The sequence below is a fragment of the Danio rerio genome, chromosome 15, assembly GCF_052040795.2.
Source record: "Danio rerio strain M-AB ecotype USA chromosome 15, GRCz13ab, whole genome shotgun sequence".
Classification (NCBI taxonomy): domain Eukaryota; kingdom Metazoa; phylum Chordata; class Actinopteri; order Cypriniformes; family Danionidae; genus Danio; species Danio rerio.
In genome coordinates, this window is record NC_141035.1 from 9,922,694 (window position 1) to 9,945,605 (window position 22,912).

General features: G+C 35.0%; 1 protein-coding gene across 2 annotated transcripts in view; it reads right to left on the minus strand.

Annotated features, from left to right (window-relative positions):
• rab4b (RAB4B, member RAS oncogene family) overlaps window positions 1–19,022 on the minus strand; it is a 42,995-nt gene extending 23,973 nt beyond the window's left edge. The window contains 2 exon segments of one of the 2 annotated variants that reach the window (NM_001004002.1): window positions 2,624–2,704; window positions 18,843–18,987. In NM_001004002.1, coding sequence (NP_001004002.1) covers window positions 2,624–2,704; window positions 18,843–18,858 — 97 coding nt within the window. In that variant the 5' untranslated portion in view covers window positions 18,859–18,987. 2 annotated transcript variants of the gene reach the window in all.
• Window positions 19,023–22,912: the final 3,890 nt, after the last annotated feature.

A 22,912-nucleotide genomic window follows, 5' to 3' on the forward strand; every position in this document is an offset into this window, starting at 1 on the left:
TTTCCGGTTTAGGGTTGTAACGGTATGAATTTTTCACGGTATGATAATCGTCTAAAACAATACCACGGTTTGACGGTTTCGCGGTATACGGTATGTTACAAATGTTACAAAATAATAGAACAGTGAAGCAAATTTGACTTTTTCCAAATAATATATTTTTAGTTACTATAAACAACACCACTTACAATGAACAAATAAAAATAAGAAAATAATAAATAATGTGTCAAAGTCCAAATAAAGTCCAAATAAACATGGTGCAAATCCTCAGTAAAAAATAGATATAAATATTTACTATACTATAAATAGTTACATAACGAAAATAGATTCAATATGGAACATCCTTAGGTTTATGTGCCAGCATGGATATGGTTGTCTATGGATATGGATATGGTTGTCTGCAATGCAGACAAACAGCTGCATCTTCATTTACGTCTTTTGAAAACAGCAAGAGCAGCAGTTCGTCTTTGCTGTGTCACTGTTTTGTCATGTTTCTGTGCTGCTGTGCATGCAAAAGTACTTAGTATGAGAATTATTTCATGCAAAACTTTTTTTTTGCGTTTTATTTAGCCGCGCATAAATGTATGCCTTTCTCTCATTCCGTGTTGTTCAAAAAGCTTGGTCCACAAACAAAAGTGAAACCTATGCTTATTGGTTGTGATATAGCGAGTTTGAACCAATCTGGGCATGGAGGAGGGATAATGCATCAATGTATCATGTCTGATTTGTCCGGAGACACAGTGACGAGCGTTTCTTTGTCAAATCAGCGTTGTCAAATGTTGATGACGTAACCGCACTGATTCCGGAGCCTCTGAAAGTCCGCGAATGTTATGTGATACAGCACTGGAAAGCTGAGATTCTCTTCTTTATGCCAATCTTTGAATTGTATTAATCGGATCAGCGGATCAAAAGTTATTAAACATTTAAGAGCAATACTTATTTTTAGCCGCGGGCGGCTGTCTCGGTCTTTAAGGGTTAAAACCGTTGATATGCAATTGTTCATGGTATGATAATCGTGCACGTTCAAATCGTGGTAAACCGTCATACCGGTATATTGTTACAACCCTATTCCGGTTTTGACCGAACGAGAAGGGAGCTGTGGTAATCACGAACTAGAGGTTTGCATTCCCGCTCCTGTACCACGGGAGCTGCGAGACCCGACCAGATTTCCTGTGGTGTGGGAATAAATTTCCGAATAAATCGCAGGAGCGGTTGGTAACTCTGGTGTAATTTGAAAGGGAGCGGGCGCGCAGTCTAACAATATCGCTTCCAAACAAGCGACAAGCGCACATCCACGTGGATGCTGTTTATGTGTATGCGTATGTGTGTGAATGAGAGACAGCGTGGTGCTGTGTGTCGCTTGGTGCTCTATTTATGTGTGTGTGTGAATGAAAAAGAGACTGTGGTGCTGTGCGTCGCTTAGTGCTCTCTGTCTCTCTCTCTGTGTGTGTGTGAATGAAAGAGAGTGTCCGGCGCATATCTCTAAGACAAACAGGTGTTCAGTTTCTGAATGGTTTAGACACAAGCCAACAGTTTGGTGATGCTGTCTGAGACTTACGTCATAGTTTTTTTTACATGCACGGTAATACCGGATTTCTAGGTAAAATAGGGAGGAGGTTTGACGGTCTCAAAATTTGGATACTGCCCAAGCCTAAATAGGTTTTTGTTGTTTCTTGGTCTGGACTGATTTTAACAACCATAAACAATGCAAAACATACACATTCTGAAGTTCTGCTAGCAATTCCTATAAAGAAAAATTACTTCCTGCCCTCTATCTGAATTTTGCACGCATGAAATATGAAATAACAAAAATACATTTGAACTTTTATTCAATGTTTACAATAAAAATCCAATAAGATCCACCTATACCAAGTCTCTCATGTAATCTATCTACTAAAAGACAGAACATAGCACTTTATAAACTGTATTGTACATAAATCTTAAGAAAATTTTAATATTACAATTATATCGCAATATTAATAGTGAAATAAATTTAAAAACTGAATAAATATAAATGTACACACATTTACACAAGTAAATATATAAACTCAATGATGGGCTAAAAATCTGCAGATTTCTGCATGCACAGATTCCGTGTGGGCCTACCTATAAGCCACATACCTACTATGTATGTATCAAAGACCAATTTAACTAATTGAATCCATGCACTCTATGATACCTTTAAACTTACTGAATCTATTTCAGATCAAACTTTTACTTCAGAGTATCAAGTCAATTTAATTGGATTTATGCCATGACCCCTGCAGACTCCCTAAAGTCAGCGCATACTCCGTTTTCATATTTAACACATTCAGAGCTCACCCTGTCTAGGAAAACAACTTCAAGGTAGGGTCATTCGAAATCTATTCAATGTCAAACACATAATCACCAGCCATTAAGCCTCTTTTCTTCATTTCCTCAGTAAATCGAGACTGACATTGAAATTACTGCGCAACATGATTGTCATTTATTGCTTAACATCACCTTATTCATGTTTTAAAAGCATGTAAAGCTACTCCGGTTTCGTGAAGAATTAACATTCAAGGCCTCCGCAGAACGCTTTGAGAATTAAAGGTCATGTTTTAATTCAAGTCTTTGTGCGAGTGAGACATTAATATGGGCTTACACTTGTTCTCTATGAACTGGTGAAGGAGGCATGATTTCCCAGTCCCGGCGCTGCCAATCACCAGGAACTTGAACAGGAAATCTGAAACCGAGAGGGAGAGAAGAAGAAAGGAAATCAATAAGGCTGTTGCGCTGCTCTGAGAACACGTTTGAAGGGAGGTTTGGATGTCGTTCAGAGCGCTGGGCCGTCCAGATATGCTTCATTCCGACCGAGCTAAAGCTCTCCTTCATTCTTCTGTCCGTTCAACTGAGGCGTGCTTTCTTAGAACAATTAAGCCAATCTTGAACTGTCATGTTCTGCCCAAAACAGTTGCAAAAAACCGTCTAAAACATGCATTAAACTGCAGATGGCTTATATCGGTGTTATTGTGCGGCAGGGCTGATTGTGCAAAAAAGACGGCAGATTGAAAAACCACACCAACACTGCTTATTATAGACTTACAGCACTTCAGGCTTTTCATAAATCATGTACAAACTCACAGTAAATGGTAATGTAGAGGTTTACTAAATAATATTGGCATACAAGACGCATTTGGAATATAAAACATTCCTCTTAGTTAGAAGCTAGTTAGGAAAGTTAGGAAAAGTTTAAGCAAATTATAATGTTGTGTTTACATTATTCTGGTGAAATAAAAGCCAACTACATGACGCCAAACACGCAAGCACACACTTTACACAGTTCAGACTTGAAAATTAGTGTGTGAAGGCAAGTTCAGGTATGAACAAAAATAGTTTTTCATGAAAAGTGTACTAAAAATTGTGAGTTTTGTAAGTATTTTGAAATGGTGATAAATATAAACTACTGTTCAAAAACTTGGTAAATTTTACAAGGATTTTTAAAAAATGTAATAAAAATAATAGTTATAAATAATTACAATTTAAAATGATAAATGTAATTTTTCTATTGTAATTTATTTTACAATAAAAATATTGGTGTTTCAAAGTTAAATACTCAGCAAGCATCATTACTGCGGTCTTTAATTTGAAAAGATCCTTTAGAAATCAGTCTAACATGATGATATTATATGATAATATTTCTAACTAGATTCTTAAAGTTTGAGAACAAACTTTGAGGCTGGCTTGTGAAAGCCTGATGGTAATAGTTTATTTAGTTTAAACAGTTTTAAAAAGTATGAAAAGATAGATAGAAAGATGGATAGGTAGATAGATATATAGATAGATAGATTAGCATGTTATTAGCATGATTCTAGCGTGAATTACCATGTTGTTAGCATGATTCTAGCATGAATTAGCATGTTGTTAGCATGATTCTAGCATGAATTAGCATGTTGCTAGCATGATTCTAGCATTGATTAGCATGTTGCTAGCATGATTCTAGCATGAATTAGCATTTTACTAGCATGATTCTAGCATGAATTAGCATGTGACTAGCATGATTTTAGCATGAATTAGCATGTTACTAGCATGATTCTAGCATGAATTAGCATGCGACTAGCATGATTCTAGCATGAATTAGCATGCGACTAGCATGATTCTAGCATGAATTAGCATGTGACTAGCATGATTCTAGCATGAATTAGCATGTGACTAGCATGATTCTAGCATGAATTAGCATGTTGTTAGCATGATTGATAGATAGATAGATAGATAGATAGATAGATAGATAGATAGATAGATAGATAGATAGATAGATAGATAGATAGATAGATAGATAGATAGATAGATAGATAGATAGATAGTGTGCGAGCATGAGTCAAACAAGCCAACCCCCGTTTCTCTACGATGTTCTGATACTGAGATATAGCTAGTGTTATATCGTTGCTAGGTTAGTCTGTTTTGTTGCTATGGAGTTGATTGACAGCTTAGACTGATGATGTATCAAAGCTTCTTGCCAGTATGAACAGTTAAAAACAACCCCCATGTCTCTTTCACACTGCAGCATGACAATATCAGTCTGAACCTCTTTAATGGCAGTTTATGGGAGAGTTGCTAGGGTGCAGTATCTGGTTGTTTGGGTGTGGTTAGAAAGTTAAAAGGCCATCAGTGATTGGCTGCTGGCTAGTCTGAGTTAAATGAGCTCAGCCATTAGTCTGTAGGACAGTTTGATGCAGAGTTATGAGCTCACAAAGTTTGATCCAATGTAAAGTCAATGAGAGTCTTTTGCAATGGAAGTCTATGGGACGGTTTCTAGGGTCCAAAAGTGCTAGGGCGTGGTCATTGGCAGTTTGATAGTCTGAGTAAAATGAGCCCAGTTAGAAGTCTGTGTGACATTCTGATGCGTAGTTATGAGGTCACAAAGTTTGATCCAATGTTACGTCTATGGGATTTTTCCGACGGTCCCGGGACGTTTTTCGGAAAACCGAAAGTCGGATCAGTCGGAAAAGATATAGCAACTCGAGTCAGAATAGTTCGGAGGTCTGACCCGAGTTTGATGGTCATAGCTTAAAAGGCCTAGGAGGAGATAGTCTCAGAAGAAGAAGAATAATATTAAGTTTAATAGGATAACAGTAGTCTGGCTTGCTACACAAGCCAGCCTAATAATATTTTCAGGCAACACAGTGTCACAGTGGAAAGCACTGTCACCTCACAGCAAGAAAGTCGCTGGTTCGAGTCCCAGCTGGGTAAGTTGGCATTTCTGTGTGGAAGTTGCATGTTCTCCCCGTATTCGCATGGGTTTGCTCCTTGTGCTCCGGTTTCCCCCACTTTCCAAAGAGATGCGGTACAGGTGAACTGAATAAACTAGTAGTGTACTTGTGTGAATGAAAGAGTGTATGGGTGTTTTACAGTTTTTGGTTGCGGCTGAAAGGGCATCCGTTGCATAAAACATATGCTAATTAAGTTTGCGGTTCATTCTGCTGTGGCGACCCATGATTAATAAAGGGACTAAGCGGAAGGAAAATTAATTAATTAATAATATTTTTGTAAAATGTGATGTCAGACTTAACAAAACTGACATTTAACTAAAGGACAAATTAAAGAAAAAAATGTACATGGAAAACAATTTAAAAATCCCAACAGTTTCCAACATTATTAATAATAACAGTAGTAAGCATCACGTGACACTAAAGACTATAGTGATGCTGGGAATTCAACAAGTTAAATTATTTTTAAATTAAAATTTAAAAGCAGCTATTTTACATTCTAATAATACAAAATGTTATGGTTTACAGTTTTGACTTACAAAAACATTTAAAAAGAAAAGAACAAAAAAAAAAATCCAATCCTTTTGTAAAGCTCCATCATGAATATAAAAACTAAAAACTAAAAGCTAAAAACTCCAAGAACCTTCGTTGAATAAATGGCTTCCACAATCACTCCAAAATGACATTTACGCATAATAAATCATATTAAATTAAGTGGTCCAGACTCAGACAGTCAGCTAATGGCTGCTATTTCTGGTCTTGAGTATGTGTGTGCGCGCGCATGTGTGCACTCTCACAACATGACCTTCAGCTCATCTTCATGGAAAAACAAATAGGTGGGTAAACATTCACAGCCAATGGCTACAGATACTACCACCTTAAAAACATCGTTTTTGACACTTCAGGAAATGCAAGACAATTGATGCTTATATCAGACATGTGTGAGATGTATCAGTTCCCTTTAATGAACTTTAAGGGAAATGAAAAGGGGACCCAGTTTAAACCAGGCATTTTTGATTCAGCGTACTTGTATACTTGCACATGTTTTACAAAATACATTTACGAATGACTATGTGATCAATAATCTACAAATATCTATGCCACAAGTAATCTATAGCGACTTGAGTGATGTGAAGCATATGTTCTCCTCCCATTTGGTGTTAACTCAGCCAAAGACTATTGAATATACACGACTTGTTACTTATATAGCTTTGAATGGGGGAAATTGTAATGTGAAGCCCCACTCTCTAGTACAGGAGCCAATCATTGATCGATAAAGACTCACATTTCTCCAGGAGTGTTGCTCTGAGGCATGTTTTTTAAGTTTTTGCAGTTGTTATGAAGCCTCTGGGTCAGTAAACACAGTGGAAATACTTGATTCACGAGAAATATATCCACATAAAGCTAAAACAAATGTATTTTGGTTTTATAATGTGTATAAACCAAATGCAATATACAGTCAGTCCCCTTAAAAGCACGAATGCCCACAAACTTGTCAACAAAAAGGTCATTTTGGGATGAGATTTTCTGTTAAGACAAGGTTGGGAATTACTTCAGAAAACTAGCATGATTGGACGAGACATTATTCAGAGGACTATAATGTGTAACACGGCTATCAAAGAGGTTGATGTTGTGATCTTGTTCCCTTCGAGGGTGCATTAACTTGGGCAACCAGAAATAATGATCATTTTGTTTGATTGGAACGAAATTTAAGAGACATTTGTTTAACTTTTTTGCCAATTCCAATGGCTCTATTAACGATCTAGTAGCAAAGTTTAAAGTGCAAAAGCATGTCGGAACCCACTTTTGCTATTTTAAGGATGGAAAAATACGCTTTGAGTCCTGGTGCATGGTCTAACAGGGTTGTGCTTATTCTCTTAATGAGTTTTGGGTGTTTTGAGCATAACCTGCATTAAACCAATCAGAGTCTCATCTCTCATTCCCTTTAAGAGTTGTGTCGGGCCATGGCGCATTTGCTATTTACATGATGAAAATTGTAGATGGAAAAACAATGCTTTACTAGTGAGAAAACAGACCATCTGCGCGAGGATAAAGAACGAGCCTACTCTATTCAGCCTCTTTACTTTCTCTTTATTTTACTTTTACTCTACTCCATTACTTCCGTGGATAAGGAAACTGTATTGTACTTATATCACTGAAGACATCAATAAGCCTATATATTTCATTTTCATTGTTAGGTGCAAAGATTGATTTCAAAACTATTTCTAAATTCAGTTTTAATTTCCAGCAAACGAATAAATTAACAAAAATAACAAAATAAGGTCAAAAAATTGTTTGGATGTAAATAGTTATATCGAAACACATGTCCTCCTATTCTTATGCCCCATATGGTGATGCATACTCTCCAAAACCCAACAGGTGGACAAATCTAAAATTATTTTTATTAAAACAAATATAAATATTAACATAATATATAATACTGCTAATAATAACAACAACATTATACAAATGCAAGTTGTCATGAATAAACTAAAAAAAAACTTCCGACATGAAGGCAAGGAGGTAATGAGTTTGATATTTACAGTATGTAGAAAATAATAATTTTTTTTTACATTTTAATCCTTTATTTTTTCAGATGTAAAGATATTTGTGTATTGCTTGTTTGTCTTAACCAATGTGTAAGTGTTTTGGACCAGCATAGGCACATAACTAACGTGCTCTGCACAAAATTTTAGGCCATCTTTCAGTGTGTCAATGGCACAGTCTATTTCAGTTCTTCAAAATAGCAACGCGCTAACAATGTGCCTTAACACACTTCCTTTTTCGACCAGAACACTTACAAAGTAGCGCAAATCCATTTGCTCTTTTAACAGTGTTGTGCAAAACGTGAAAATTAGGGTTGCACTGATTTGAAAATAGCAACAAATCGCACCAAACACGCCTTATAGGCCGGGCGTATGATAGGGCCCTAAATGAAATTTAATCGCAAGCTTGGCAAACCGTTTTAGAGAATCGTATGTTTCCCCATTCAAACAAAATGCCCGAGCATCCTACCTGGTAGGCGTTTCAAGGATGGCAGTAGACTGAAATGGCTTGCCTTAAAGGAACTTTGATGCAGCATTAGAGCAGCTGGCTGTAGTATTCGTTACCTAGTAACCAACAGTAAACAAGGCAATCATAATCCGCTTGTTAAGTGTGACGTCACGCGAAGCGGCTTCCAGGTCCAAGCGCTCTATTCAACTGAATGGGGAGACTCATGAAATGGTAATAATAAACGTTTAGAAAGCGATTTAATACTTTTGAAAATCACGATCGCAATATATATGTCCATGCCTAATATCCAATGGCCAGAAAGTGATTCATTTTTTATAAATTGTTAAATTTTTTGTATTTGTTATGCAGCAAGCCCAGAGATTGCTGTGTACACTATGACTTTATATAAAATTAACTTTAATGTGTGACAGGAATAAAACGTGATCATAAACGAATGATTTCTCCACTCAAATGAAAGGCGGCTTGGACCCGGAAACAGTATTACATACGTCACCACTTAAAAAGCGGATAGTCATGTGGGTGTAATGTTTGTAGCAAGTTTTATTCATCAAATGCGTTTCCATATCCCATTCCATCTCCTCAAGTGAATAAAACTTTCTGCAAGTTGGACGATTTCTATACGAGATTTGATATTACATCACTTCTCACGCAATAATTAATAATGTGCAGTAATAGCGGGTGACTGAAACCCAGCTAGTCACAATAGAGGTGATTATTTGTTTGGCGGCGAAAATTAAGTGATATGTGTGGCGTATTTGCACCAATCTCACAGAATTCACCACATTTGTGTCTTCTGCGCTTAGTTAAAAAAAATAAATTCAACTCAAGTGGAAAATTCCAGTGAGAAATTTCCATCATTTGTTTCTAATGTTATAATAAAAAATGCACAATAATGCAGGATGATAAAAACATAGCTAGCCACTCACTACAATGCCAGAGTAAAAACAAGTTCAGTAAACATTTAGTAACGTAGTTTATTATCAGCGTGCCGTTTTCAAGCAAGCGATGGATATCAATGTGCCATAGAAGAGTAATAACACTGCCAGGCCAAGATGGGCATTTTTTTTCACTGGCATGGAAAGGGGATTTGTAAGCCAAGTACAATGAAGCGGAGGGCCTCAGTTTCACAGGGGATTGATGAGGGCTTGAAGGAGAGAAAGGAGAGATGCGAGTGAGGGGGAGATTTCTGCAACATGAAACTAGCATCCACATTAACTACATGAATATTTTATGACCTACAGCACAAAAACATCAGTCGATATTCAGACAAACGACATGTCTTCAACTGGTGATTTAAAGGAGCCACACACGCTTAATAGCCCCTTTCACACATACAGACCTTTCCAGAAAATTGCCGGGAATTTTCCGGAAAGGTTGTAAGTGTGAACAGTTCCTTTTTGAAAATACCGGTAAATTCGTTCTGGCTATTTTCCGGAAAGAGAAGTTGTAACATTACCGGCAATTTGCCGGAATGCTGCGCTGTGTGAATGCAGAAGGAAGATTACCGTAATAAGCGCGTGCACGTCTAGAACGTGCTGACGTGAGACGTCTGCTTTAGCCAATCACAACAGTCAGACGCATTTACGTCCGCGCGGTTTGTGAGAATAAAAACCTTTAAATATTTTTCCACACACATTTAGCTGCTAGAAGTTAGTCAGATCACGTTTGTATGTTCTTCTTTATGCCAACTGTGTAAATAATCATCGATGAGATGCTTATGATAAGCCGTTGTTTGTTTACCTTCAAGCTTTGCGTGTGCCTGTGAAAGAGCCTGTGAGCACTTGCACATGCACATATTATGAACATCTCGACATGCGAAAGTGATCCTGCGAAAGTTTTTCACAATATTGATCACCCACAGAGTTTGTAATTTAGTGAAATGTTTACAAATACAAGCGCAGCCGTTTAAAGCTCATTTGTGGTTAATGATGTCAGAATTTACCGGTATTTTGGAATGGATGTGTGAATGCTCTTTTCCAGGAAAATTTCCGTAACGACCTCGCCTGTGTGAACAGCGCTTTTTTGAATATACCGGTAAAGTCGTTCCGGAAATTTTCCAGATATTTACCGGTATCACTGTGTGAAAGGGGCTATTGGCTACATTTACAATAGAGTAATAAATGTCTTTTCAAACGGTGAGAAAGAATTTTTTTAAAAAGACTTCTTAGTTATTTAACATTATTCTGCATTCTGGGATAAAATATTTGGTATTCTGTGCATTTTGACAAATGTCATACTAGTTCATATCTCACAACAGAGCAGTCTGCTATTGAAAACAGACTTTAGATCACTGAAACACCAATATGAAACTGCTTTCAATACCCATTTTACAAAAATAGTGTGATGTGAAACTACTAAATGCATATACAAGACTTAATTTTCTGCATTAGGAATCTACTGTAAATTACACTGTAAAACTTGATACACCCCCCTCACTTTTAGAGACAGACCATCTAGAAACAGGTGATTAATAATTATATAAACAAACTTTTGGATCTCATACTGTCCCCCTACTTTTAAAATGTCCGCTACACCCCTGTGCACAACCATCTCTAGAGTTTACAGAGACTGGTCTAAAAAAGAGAAAATATCCAGTGAGAGGCAGTTTTGTAGGCGCAAGTGCCTTGTTGATGCCAGAGGTTAGATGAGAATGGCCAGACTGGTTCCAGCTGATGCAACAGTAACTCAAATGACCGCGTTACAACCGAGGTATGCAGAAGAGCATCACTGAACGCACATTTATGGATGTGAAATCTCTCCGTTATAGATGTGCAATTGGCACTTGTGTGACTTTGGTAAATCAAATGTAATTGTTAAAAAAAAAACACTGACATTTTTTTTTGTATTTTTGTAGTTCTGTAAATTACACAAAAACAAACAAACAAAAAAGTTTTGCTATTTTGGCGAAAATGTTTTCATGGCAAGGATGATATTTGCATGGAATTGCTCATTAATAGAGGACTAGTAACTTAAGATTTTAATTTCAGTTATCAAATATGTGTGAGGTAAACTTAAACAATTAAGTGCAAACAACTACATGGTTACTCAGATGGTTAGAGGAAACCGATTGCGACAAATGGTTTAAGTCGACTAAACTCAAAATGAATAAAGTTAGTCAACTTAAATGGTTTGCAAAATTCTCTCATAATTTACTCATTGTTCACTTGTTTCAAACCCATTTGACTTTTCAATTGTTATACAATAAAGAAGATATTTTAAAGAAAACTAGAACAAAGTTTTTTTTTTTTTTTTTTAATACGGAAATATCTTGTTTTGTGTTCACCAGAATAACAAAACTCAAAAGGTTTGGAGAGAAAGTAAATAGTGAGCAAATAATTATTTTTGGTTGAACCATCTCTTTATTATGACAGGTTGTTGTGGCCAGCCTGGTGATGTCAACCAATAAAAAAAATTAGAAGAAGATATTTCCCATAGAGTAAAGATACAAATAGTTTTCTCAGGGAAAGAATACATCAATGAATCAAATAAATAAATTGCTATTTGGGGCATATTTATGAAATATGTTTCAATATGAAATTTGAATTAATATTTGCGTAAATCATTGGTAATGCTGATCTGATGTAAAATTTCAGATTCATGAATGACTTCTGTTTTTTTAGCAAAATGATTAATGCATTTGTAATATTTCAAGTTTATTTAGTCTTTTTTATTTTAGCTGAGAGTTAATAACTGCAAATTTGGGTAAAATATAACCCTCTTATTACCCCGCTGTCCAGTCCTACAGTACTTGTACAATGACCGTTAATATTACAGTATCTGTTTACATTCAGTAATATTCATACATACTAGTTTCTTTTTTGTGTGTGAATTATATCTTTTTACAATTTAACGTTACAGTGGAAGTGTGCAGTGAAAAAAGAAAGAAAAAAAATGCATCAAATGAATATTACTAGACCGCCTTAAAATAATGCCATCCAGGTGCTCAAAGAAAAACAAAAAAAAACTCAGTCTTCCAGTGAACATTCCCCTTTTCGATGTATCAATGTTAGCCACAGTGAAGGCAAGTGGTGCTTATTTGCATAAGTGACTTTTCTGTCAGTGTGTAAAAGTGAAACAAAGCAGACACAGTTCATGCAGAGCAATGATGCATGGTGTTGATGAAGGAAGTGACATGCAGAGTCACCGCAATGAAACAAGCTAATCCTTGAACCGCAGATGTCAAGTTTCTGTTGAAACTTGACTTTAGTGATTTCAGCTGTTTTGTAGAGAAGCTATTTTGCCCCACAGAATGAAGAAAAGGCTATTGTGACTTTTAATCTCACAATTCAGACTTTTGCAATTTAAATCACACAAATTCAATTCAGAGAAAATAAAAATCCGAGTTGCAAGATTCTGAATTTACATAACGCAATTCTAACATTTTCTCAAAACTGAGACTTAATTCCTGGCAGCTGCAAGTTCAAAGGCTTTCTTACAATTCCAGCTTATAACACATTTGAACTGTTTCAAGATATAATAACTTATAACTGCAAGACGAAAAAGACAGAAATTAAAAAATTAACAGGTTAAAGTTACACTCTAAAAAATATTTTGATGCTTGATCAAACTACTTATTTAATATGAGTTGAACCAAAATTGAATTCTTACATTTGGTTTGGGACAACTTAATTTTATGTTCAATTCACTTAAATTTGTAAAAATAATTAAGTAAACTTAATCTATTTGTGTTGGGACAACATGAAGACATTGTGTGGAACCTGCAACTTATTTTTACAGTGTAGTCTGCTTTAAAAAAAAAAAGCAGTAACAATTTTTATAGGTTTTACAAACTATTCTACCAGGCATTTAGTTATCTAATCAATCACATACACTGAAAAAAATCCCGTCTGCAAAATTGTTGCAAACAATTTATTTGTGTTGGATTTAAACAAACAAATTAAATTAAGTATTGTTCAACTTAATGTGTTTGTTTAAATTCAGCCCAAATAAATTGTTTACAAGCCCTTAACTTAAAATGTTTTAGTAAATCCAAGGAATCATCTTTGAAACAATCTTCATTCATCAAATAAAATATTAAATCTTTAAAATTAAATTGTCATGTCAGCAAATGCAGAATGAATTACAGCATGTTAAATGAAACTGGCTGTAGTGTAAATCTCATTCTAAACAACAACAAAAAAGGGAGATTGGACCAGGAATGTGCAAAAATGATGGCAAAACATTCATTCACTTGTGACCGATGTTTAACATTTAACAAACAGGATAAGTGAACGATTCAATGACACAAAAAAGCCCATTTTTCAATGAGCAACCAAAGAAATAACAGTACATAAAATACCTGGATTGTAAGCAATAAGAACAGAATTATAACAAAAGTTGAATGTTCAACATGCATATTTTGAAATTTTGACATCTTTTGCTTCATCTTTAAATCTGACCTGTATCAGATTAAGGATCAGATGTGGAAGTGGCATAAATCGGAAGTGAAACATAAATAAATAAACTGGGGTAAAGTTGGTTTTATTTTCGCGCATTTGGACTTTCCTCATTAATAATATTATTATTTTAGAATAGTATTCTTTGCAAATTCTCAATGGGAAAATTATAATAGCTGACAACGACTATCAAAGTACAAAATTGTTAAGTGCTAATGTTGTTTTGACGTCATACTTGCATGCTATTTTAGACTAGGGCTGCACAATATATCGTTTCAGATTTAATATCACAGTCATTGTATTTATGGACTTTATATGATTTTATGCAAAAAACAAAAACAAACATTTCTTACTTATAATTTTTGTCTTGTTACTAGTTCAAAAATTTCAAAGCAAAAAAGTTTTCTTTACTAGATAATTTCCTTAGAGCAAGTTTTTTTTTTTTTTTTTAGAAATGCAACAAAACTAAGTAAGAAAAGCATTTTTTTTGCATTGTAATTATTAAGTTTCTTTACCAGAATACTGTTAGGGCTCTATTTTGATGGTCCATGTGCAAAGAGCAAAGCGCAGGGCGCAAATGCTTTAAAGTCATGTCAGAATCCACTTTTGCTAATATAAGGACTGAAAAATCCGCTTTGCGCCGTGGCGCTTGATCTAAAGTGGTTGATCTAATTTTCTTAATGAGTTATAGGTGTGTTTTCAAAATAAACCAATCAGAGTCTCATCTCTAATTCCCTATAAGAGCCAGTTGGGTCGCGCCATGAGCGCATTTGCTATTTACATGGCAGACTTTGTAAATGGAAAAACTGAGCATTTCACTAGCAAGAAACCAGTTAAATAGAGCATCTGCAGCGCGAGAATGAGAGATCAGGCATCTCATAATCTACTTTCACTTTCGTGAGAGTATCACGCTCTCATGGATAGGGAAACCTTAAACGCACAGACATCAATTAGCCTATAAATAATTAATTTTGTTTGTTAAGCGCAAAGATTTGTTTCAAAACTTTCAGTTCTAATTTTCAATAAATGAACAATAATAACGATGTGTGGTCAAAAACCTCAGTTACTGTATATCTTAGAACACATGCTGTGCCCCATATGGTCTAAAACCTGACAGGTGGACAAATCTAAGCTTGTTTTTAATAAAACAAATATAAATATGAATATAATAAATAATACTAATAATAATAACATTATACAAAAGCAAATTGTCACGAATAAACTGAAAAATCCCTTGAGATGAAGAAGGCATGAAAGTATGCTTTTTAAATTTATGTAGGCTAGAAAATAATATGTTTTGTAATATTTTAATCCTTTATATTTATATCCCATATAAATACTGATTATATTCTATATATCCTTAATATTTTAATTCTTTTTTATATGTAAAGATATTTGCGTATTGCTCTACATCTTGTGTGTATTAAGCAGTGTGTAAGCGAGGCGCACAACTAACACTCTCTGTGCTGACTTTAGGCTGGCCTTGTTTTGGTCTAATGAAAAATCTATTATAGTTTCTCAAAATAGCAATGTGCCTCAGAATGCCTTCCTTTTTACACCAGAATGCCTATGGGCGCACATATGAGCGCTAATGCATTTGCTATTTAAACAGCAAAACATCAAAACGACTCTTGCGCCAAGCTAAAACTAGCAAACAATTATTGCATCGCGCCTTGCGCCGGGTGTATGATAGGGCCCTTAGACTTCTCAGAAACCATTAAATAGTACTATTTAAACAATCTTCTGAAACTGCATTTAAATCTTTATATTTATTGCAGAAAAATAAAATATTGCAATATCAGATATTTCCACTATCATGCGGCCCTATTTTAGACCCAATACTCAAAGTAGCATGGTAAACATTTTAGGAACAGTCACATGAACATTTTAAACGACTGTCCGAATATAAAACCAACCTCACCTCAATTGTGATTGATAATAAAACAGAATTAAATCACTAGGGCCAATCAAACTGCATTAGAAATCAATTCTAATATATTGCTCTCGTTATTTTTTTTAACTTCACAATCACAAAATCAGATTCATTTTTGGTCATCATGATGACCTGCATTAACCAAATAGGTTTGGTACACATTTTCCTGTCTGAACACAGCCGGAATGAGTCTTTGTAATTGATTGATAAACAGGAGAATTGAATCGCTAGGGCCAATCAAACTGCATTAGAAACCAATCCTAGTTTGTTGCTTCATTTTTTTTTCTGGTATGTTCAACTTCTCTTTTATAAGATCATAAGTTTTTGGTCCTCACAGTCCTTAAAGTGCCCATATTATGGGTTTTTGAAAATTCCCCTCCATGTAGTGTGTAACACAGCTCTAAGTGAAGTGAAGTGTCCAGCTAAGGCTTAAATCTGTTAGTGTACAGTGTTTAAAACGGTTGATTCATCTATAAAAGAGTCGACTCATAGTGCTTCAAACGAGTCTCCTTGATACCGACTCATTAGGTGTTTCGCCATGACGTGCGAATGAAACCAAGTTATTCACGTGCACGCGCAAACCCGGGAGATTTCAAACCTGAGGCCCCGCCCTCTGACGCAGAAACCCAGACACACACACACACACACACACACACACAAACATGCCGGTCGATTGAAGTCACACTGCAGATGGATATATTGAGTCTCTACCCAAAGATGAAACCTCAGCATTATAGCCAAGCAGTTGGAAACTACTGGAAACTTCCGCAAACTACATGCTACAAAGAATACATCATCGGCGTTTGTTAAAAGAAGGATCAGTAAAGAGTAACTTACTGATGGACGTCAGGATGGGTTTCTTCCATTTCTCAAGTGTAAGTACGCGCAATTAAGGTTGCCTCGTTGACTCTAGCTTTCAAATGTATTTAGTTGTGATTTGTTACTTGTAACCACGTGTACTGTATCAGGTTAACTCGCTATATTCTCTTATCGCGTGCAAAGTCACGTTTAAAACGCGACGCGTGCTGCTTTGTTTACGGAGCTCCGTGAAGGAGGAGTAGTGTGTGTGTCTGTGTGTGCGTGTGTGTGTGTGTGCGCACGCTGTCGTCCGGAGGTGTGTGTGTTTGTTTGTGTGTGTGTGTGTGTGTGTGTGTGCGCGCACGTTGTCGTCCGGAGCAGGGTTAAGTGTGTGTGTGTGTGTGTGTGCGTGCGTGTGTGTGTGTGTGTGCAATATGTGTGTGTGTGTCTGTGAAAAGAGCAGAGTGAGAAGCTAGGAGATCTCCTCAACTGTTTTTGGAGTTTTTGCTCAATAAAATAGTCAGTCGTCTGTATTTTCAAGTCCATAGTCTGTATTTACATTGACCCACTGGCAGCTAAAATCCACGCCTACACTATCGAGCATCAACTGTGATTACTTTTATATTGCTGATTAGCTGTTGGACATTTCACTCTCTCACTGAAGGCAGTCGACCAATCGCAACAGATTAGCTTCGCGCTAAGGAGGGGTTTGGGAACAAATGAATCACAGGACGATTCATACCGAAGTCGCTGGGATAATTAGGTAAAAATAAATGCAGATTTTGAGACCATGAAAGTGTTTTTTGACCTTGCATGGTTATTAAACTGTTGTTGGAGATCCTTACAACCAAGATATGACCCAATTTCATGTATAATATGGGCTCTTTAACTGAACTGCATTCACAAAAGAACGATGATTCAAAAACAGCACTCAAAGCAAATTCAGGTAATAAAGAAGAAGAAAGTTTACAAAATAAAGGTAAACTATTTTATTTTATATTCGCATTACATTCTGACTTTATACGTAATGGTATATTTTCAGAAAAGTAATCTTTGCTAATTCTAAAATAGAGAAGTCATTTAATCCGCCAAAGACTGTCAAAGAACACCATTGCTCAATGTTCACAGTCAATTAATAAGTGCTAATGTTGTTTTGTGGTCATACTTGCATGCTATTTTAGACTGAATATTCAAAGTAGAATGGTAAACAATATAAGGACAGAGTCACAAGTTATATTCAAACGAATGTGTGAAAATAAAACCGACTTGTGAATGTTTTTCAAAACCCTCTACTCTACTACTATTTCAACCAAATATTTGTCGTATTCAGAGTGAACAAAGACCCAATGATTTGTCATGATTACACTGGGCGACGAAGTGGCACAGTCGGAAGTGGCAGTGCTGTCGCCTCACAGCAAGGTTTGAGCTTTGGCTGGGTTAGTTGGCATTCTGTGTGGAGTTTGCACGTTCTCCCCGCGTTCGCGTGGGTTTCCTCATGCGGTACAGGTGAATTGGGTAGGCTAAATTGTCCGTAGTGTATGAGTGTGTATGGATGTTTCCCAGAGATGGGTTGCAGCTGGAAGGGCATCCGCTGCATAAAACATGTGCTGGATAAGTTGGTGGTACATTCTGCTGTGCCAACCTCTAATTAATAAAAGGACTAAGACGAAAAGAAAATTATTGAATAAATGTTTACACTGTCATGATAAAAACTCTAAAGGCAAAAAAAAAAAAAAACATATTTGCCTCAGTTTTTGCTTTACAAAATTTTAATTAGACTTAAAAGAGGCTTTTAAGTGAATGATTCAAAAGATTCAACTAATTAATCCGGCGAAACTTCAGGCAGAAAAAATATTTCAGCATTTCAAAACACTTTAGGCAGAGGACATTTCTGATTGGCCGAATGAGATCGGGCCGCGCCCCTCACCTTTCTGGTTGTTTACAGATCTCAGAACTATACAAAAACACGTGTGATCTCATATTGTTATTATTTATATTATTTGTTTAATATTGAGATGTGTCCAAAACATATTCGCTTAAAGCAATAATAATACGACGGAAGGAGCTTTTTAAACATTTATATGATGGCTTAAAACATCGTAATCATGGCATAACCAGGAATTACAGAATAGATTTATCAGCTTGTGTCAATACGTAGGCAAATTTTTTAGACATCATCACCACACACCCAACTGCTTATCTGACAGGCCCATCTGAGAGTGTGGACATTAACCTAATAAACACATATTTACCTGATATTTACAGACAGTCTCGACCAGCAAGAATGACAGTAGCATGGCTAAGCACTTGTGATTGACACGCCACGTACTAATCTATAATTGTGAAAAAACTAGAGGTCTGAAGTCAGAAATCGTCTGCCTGCTGGTGATGTTGATACAGCACGCGCGCTCACTCTCACGCACGCGCCAGCACTAGCTAACTGTAAGTGCTAACCACAACAAAAAATGTCATTACCGTACGTCTCTGACATGTCGGTCCCACCGATGAAACCAATCGACCGGGCAGGCGATAGTCTTTATTGGCTTCTTCAGATGAAGGCTTTGCTGTGGTTTGTTTCTGTGTGTAGCTGTGGTAGCCAACAGGCTAATAATTAACTGCTGCTAACGCCTTTCGACGTTTCCTGTTTTACACAGCACAGACCTGCGCGTGCACAACGTGCTCGCTACAGAGGAGTGATGTCATGACGCAAATTTGCCTTTTTAACAGTACAAAAATATATATATACATGCCAGGTGGTAAGTATAAATCAAATACAAATATTCAGAATGTACGTATGTAATAATCAAATAAACACATTGTAAAATTCACAAAGTTTTAAAGTGCTTAGGGTTTTCTTAGAGTCTCTAAAAGTCTAATATATAAGCATAATTCAGTCATCGGTACCTTAAAATTCGGTTTCTTATTAGTAGATTGACATTTATGAATGGTAATTTTGTTGCAGATTTGTCTTTTTTTTGTAGTCTATGTGGTAAAAATGCACAAATGGTTAAAGTGCTTTGGTCCAAAATGTAAGTTGAACAGAAGTTTCTATGTGTGATATAATTTGTTACCTTTCTCATGACAAACATAACATAAATATATAGGCAATCTATTTATTCTAATTGGTAAATATAATATTCATAAATTTTCTTCTTCTCTACCTAATTTGCACAATTTTCTTTGAGACTTTAATGGTTAATTTTACACCCCTTGGAAACTTCAGTGGGAATTTATGTTTTTTGTCACAACCTTCCACACATAATTACAAAATCAGGTCTCTCTTTTAAAAGTAAATTGTAACAGCCCCATAAATGAAGTTTTTTTTTTTTTTTTTTTGATGGAAATTTCTGATCAGATTCAATGGAAAAAAAGTTTGGTCTTTGTCTTTAAAATATATAATAACTAACAAAATTAGAGAAAATTTTATTCAAACAGATTTTAAACAGCCAAGACATTTTTGAAAAAATATAAAATTGCTGATCATATTTTTTTGGAATTTCTCCCATACAAAATGCTTTTGGATTAAACTTTCTTTGGTTGTTCATTGCAAAATACTAACAGAATTTTTGTTATCTTTTTAAAATATCCTGTTCGTTTTTTTTTTTTTTCAATACTCCTAATGATAAAATTAGGAATATTTCATTATTAACCTTCTTTTAATTCTTGCAAAAGTCCATATACTGCAAAATTTTCTCAACGTATACCTTGTTTTATTGTTTTTGAAAAGGAAAACCAACTTTACATCAGAGCTATTGCTTCCTCTAAAAATCTTAAAGCTATTAGAACTGTTAACTTATTTTGCTTTTTTAATTTGTTTAACACCTGATTTTATATTATCTGTTGTTTTTTATTTATTTATTTATTTAATATTTTCTCTCTTATATATGCTTTTTGGATGCTTTACCTCTCTGTAAAACTCATGGACCAATCTATGTAACAATTTTTTGATGCTGTTATTGTTGTCCTTTAATAATAATAAAAAAAAATACTAAAACATTATTCAATAATCTACATTACAAAATGTTTATAGTAAAAAAATGTTAAAAACGGTGAAACTTTATAAGGACTTTAAAATGTTATAGAATTGGACTCTTTGCCTCTGTAACTTTTATATTGTTTATTAGTATTATTTATTTTCTTATTAATTTAATTTGATTGTTCATCCAATGTCATGCTTATTATGATTGTGTTGTTACAACGCAAATAAAAATAGCCTATGGGTAAACTAAATAAAAATTTTAGCATCAGAATTAAATGATGAAATAAGAAATAATTTATCATTAGGTAATTAAGAAGCCTAATTCCTAGGATTTGAAAATAACATCAATAATTAATGTTATTTAAATTGTAATTAGCTTAAAGGTTTTTTGACACAATTTTTTTGCTGAAATAAATAAAGAAATAAATAAAAATAATAAATAAGTGATTTTTATATTATTATGATTATACTGCATTTTATTCATTCGTTTATTTTTGAAATGTGTTGTAATATGTTTATTTGTTGCATGTTTTTAAAAAAGTGAGCAACAAAGGCTATTATGTGACCAACAATATACAGTATTTGAAATATTATTTTATAATAATCCTTTTTCAGCATGGATTATAATGGGCCTATGTTGTTTTGTCTTAATACTTAAAAAAACTTTCATTTTAAATAACCATTATGTATGAAGATGTTCATGTATTTTGTATTTTTAAAATCTATTTTCTTGATGCTTTCTCTATGATTTAGTCATGTTTTAGGTTTATGTTTAAATTTTTATAAATAATTCAGTATAAATTGAATTTAATTTGACATGTTTTTTTATTTTATTATTTATCAAAGCAGATGCAAATATTCCATGTTGGTTATTTTAAATTAATTCATACATTCCTTTTCTTTTTGGCTTAGTGCCTTCGTTAATCAGGGGTTGCCACCAACTTATCCAGCATATGTTTTACGCAGCAGATGCCCGTCCAGCTGCAACACTTGGAAACAACACACCCACACACACATACACTACATTCATTTTAGCTTACCCAATGCACCTATACCACATGACATGTTTTTGCACTTGTGGGGGAAACTGGAGCACCTGGAGGCAACCCACGCAAACACAGACAGAACATGCAAATTCCACACAGAAATGTCAACTGACCCAGCCGGGGCTTAAACCAGCAATCTTCTTGCTGTGAGATGATTGTGATACCCACTGCGACACCATGCTGCCCCTATTTTATATTTAATTTAAATAAAAATAAAATAAAAATAAAATAAAGCAAATGACAGCCTTATCAACTGCTAGTTGTTACTTTGCATTCTTTAATATTCGGTTAGCATATAGTTTAACTTAATACAGCAACACTTTATTGTAGATGTAAAGACATGTTTTAGTTGTTTACATTTAGTAGGGTTTTTATGGAAAATTATTTATCAAGGCAGCTGTATGTGATGTCAGTTCATTTATAGCCTATTTATATTTGATAATTGGCACAACAACACTTCGATGTTGTCAACAAATGTACATTAGAGTTCTAGAGTTCACATATGAACACAAGGTGGCAGTCAAACTCCATGTGTTCAAAATAGCAAACTAAAAGCATAAAAAATTCAACGATTACGTTTTTAACCACATTTTATTACATTAGCCTAAAGAAGCCATTTCAATGAATGATTAAAAAGATTATAAAGACCAACAGAATCACCGTAGCGAGCGAAACAAACTAGGCAACAAAAGCATTAGCATATCAAAACACTTTAGAATAATGTACCTTAATATAGTTTATATAGTATGAACACACGGTGGCAGTCAAACTCCATCTAGTCAAAAAAGCCTTGCTAAATGTAATCCCAAAGGCATGGTTTACCCCAAAATTAACAGTTGTCACTATTTATTCGCTCAAGTGCACAAATGTTTGGGGAAAAAAATGGTTCTGAGTGAATCCTTATGAAGCTGTTAAACATTTTCCCTGCTAAATCCTAAATGAATATTATATAAACAGAAGAAAAAATCCACCACATATTTAACTGAACTGCAAATAAAATGAAATTTGATAATAAATCAACAAAAATAGAAATATTGGGTTTATAATTACAAATATACACTTGCATGTTTGTGTGCATGTACATAATCAGCAAACAGTCTACACTCAATGGTCACTTTATTAAATACACCTTACTAGTACTAGGTTGGACACCATCTTGCCTTCAAAACTCCCTTAATCATTTGTGTCATAGAGTACTGGACAATTTCTCAGAGATTTTGGTCCAAATTGACATGTAGCATCACACAGTTGCTGCAGATTTGTCGGCTGCACATTCATGGTGTGAATCTCCTGTTCCACCACATCCTAAAGGTGATCTATTGGATTGTGATCTGGTGATTGTGTAGGCCATTTGAGTACAGTGAACTCATTGTCATGTTCAAGAAACCAGTCTGAGATATTTATGTTTATGACATTATGGGTTATCCTTCTGGAAGTAGTCATCAGAGGAAGGGTACACTGTTTGTCACATTCGGATGCACATGGTCAGAAACAATACTCAGGCTGTGGTGTTGACATGA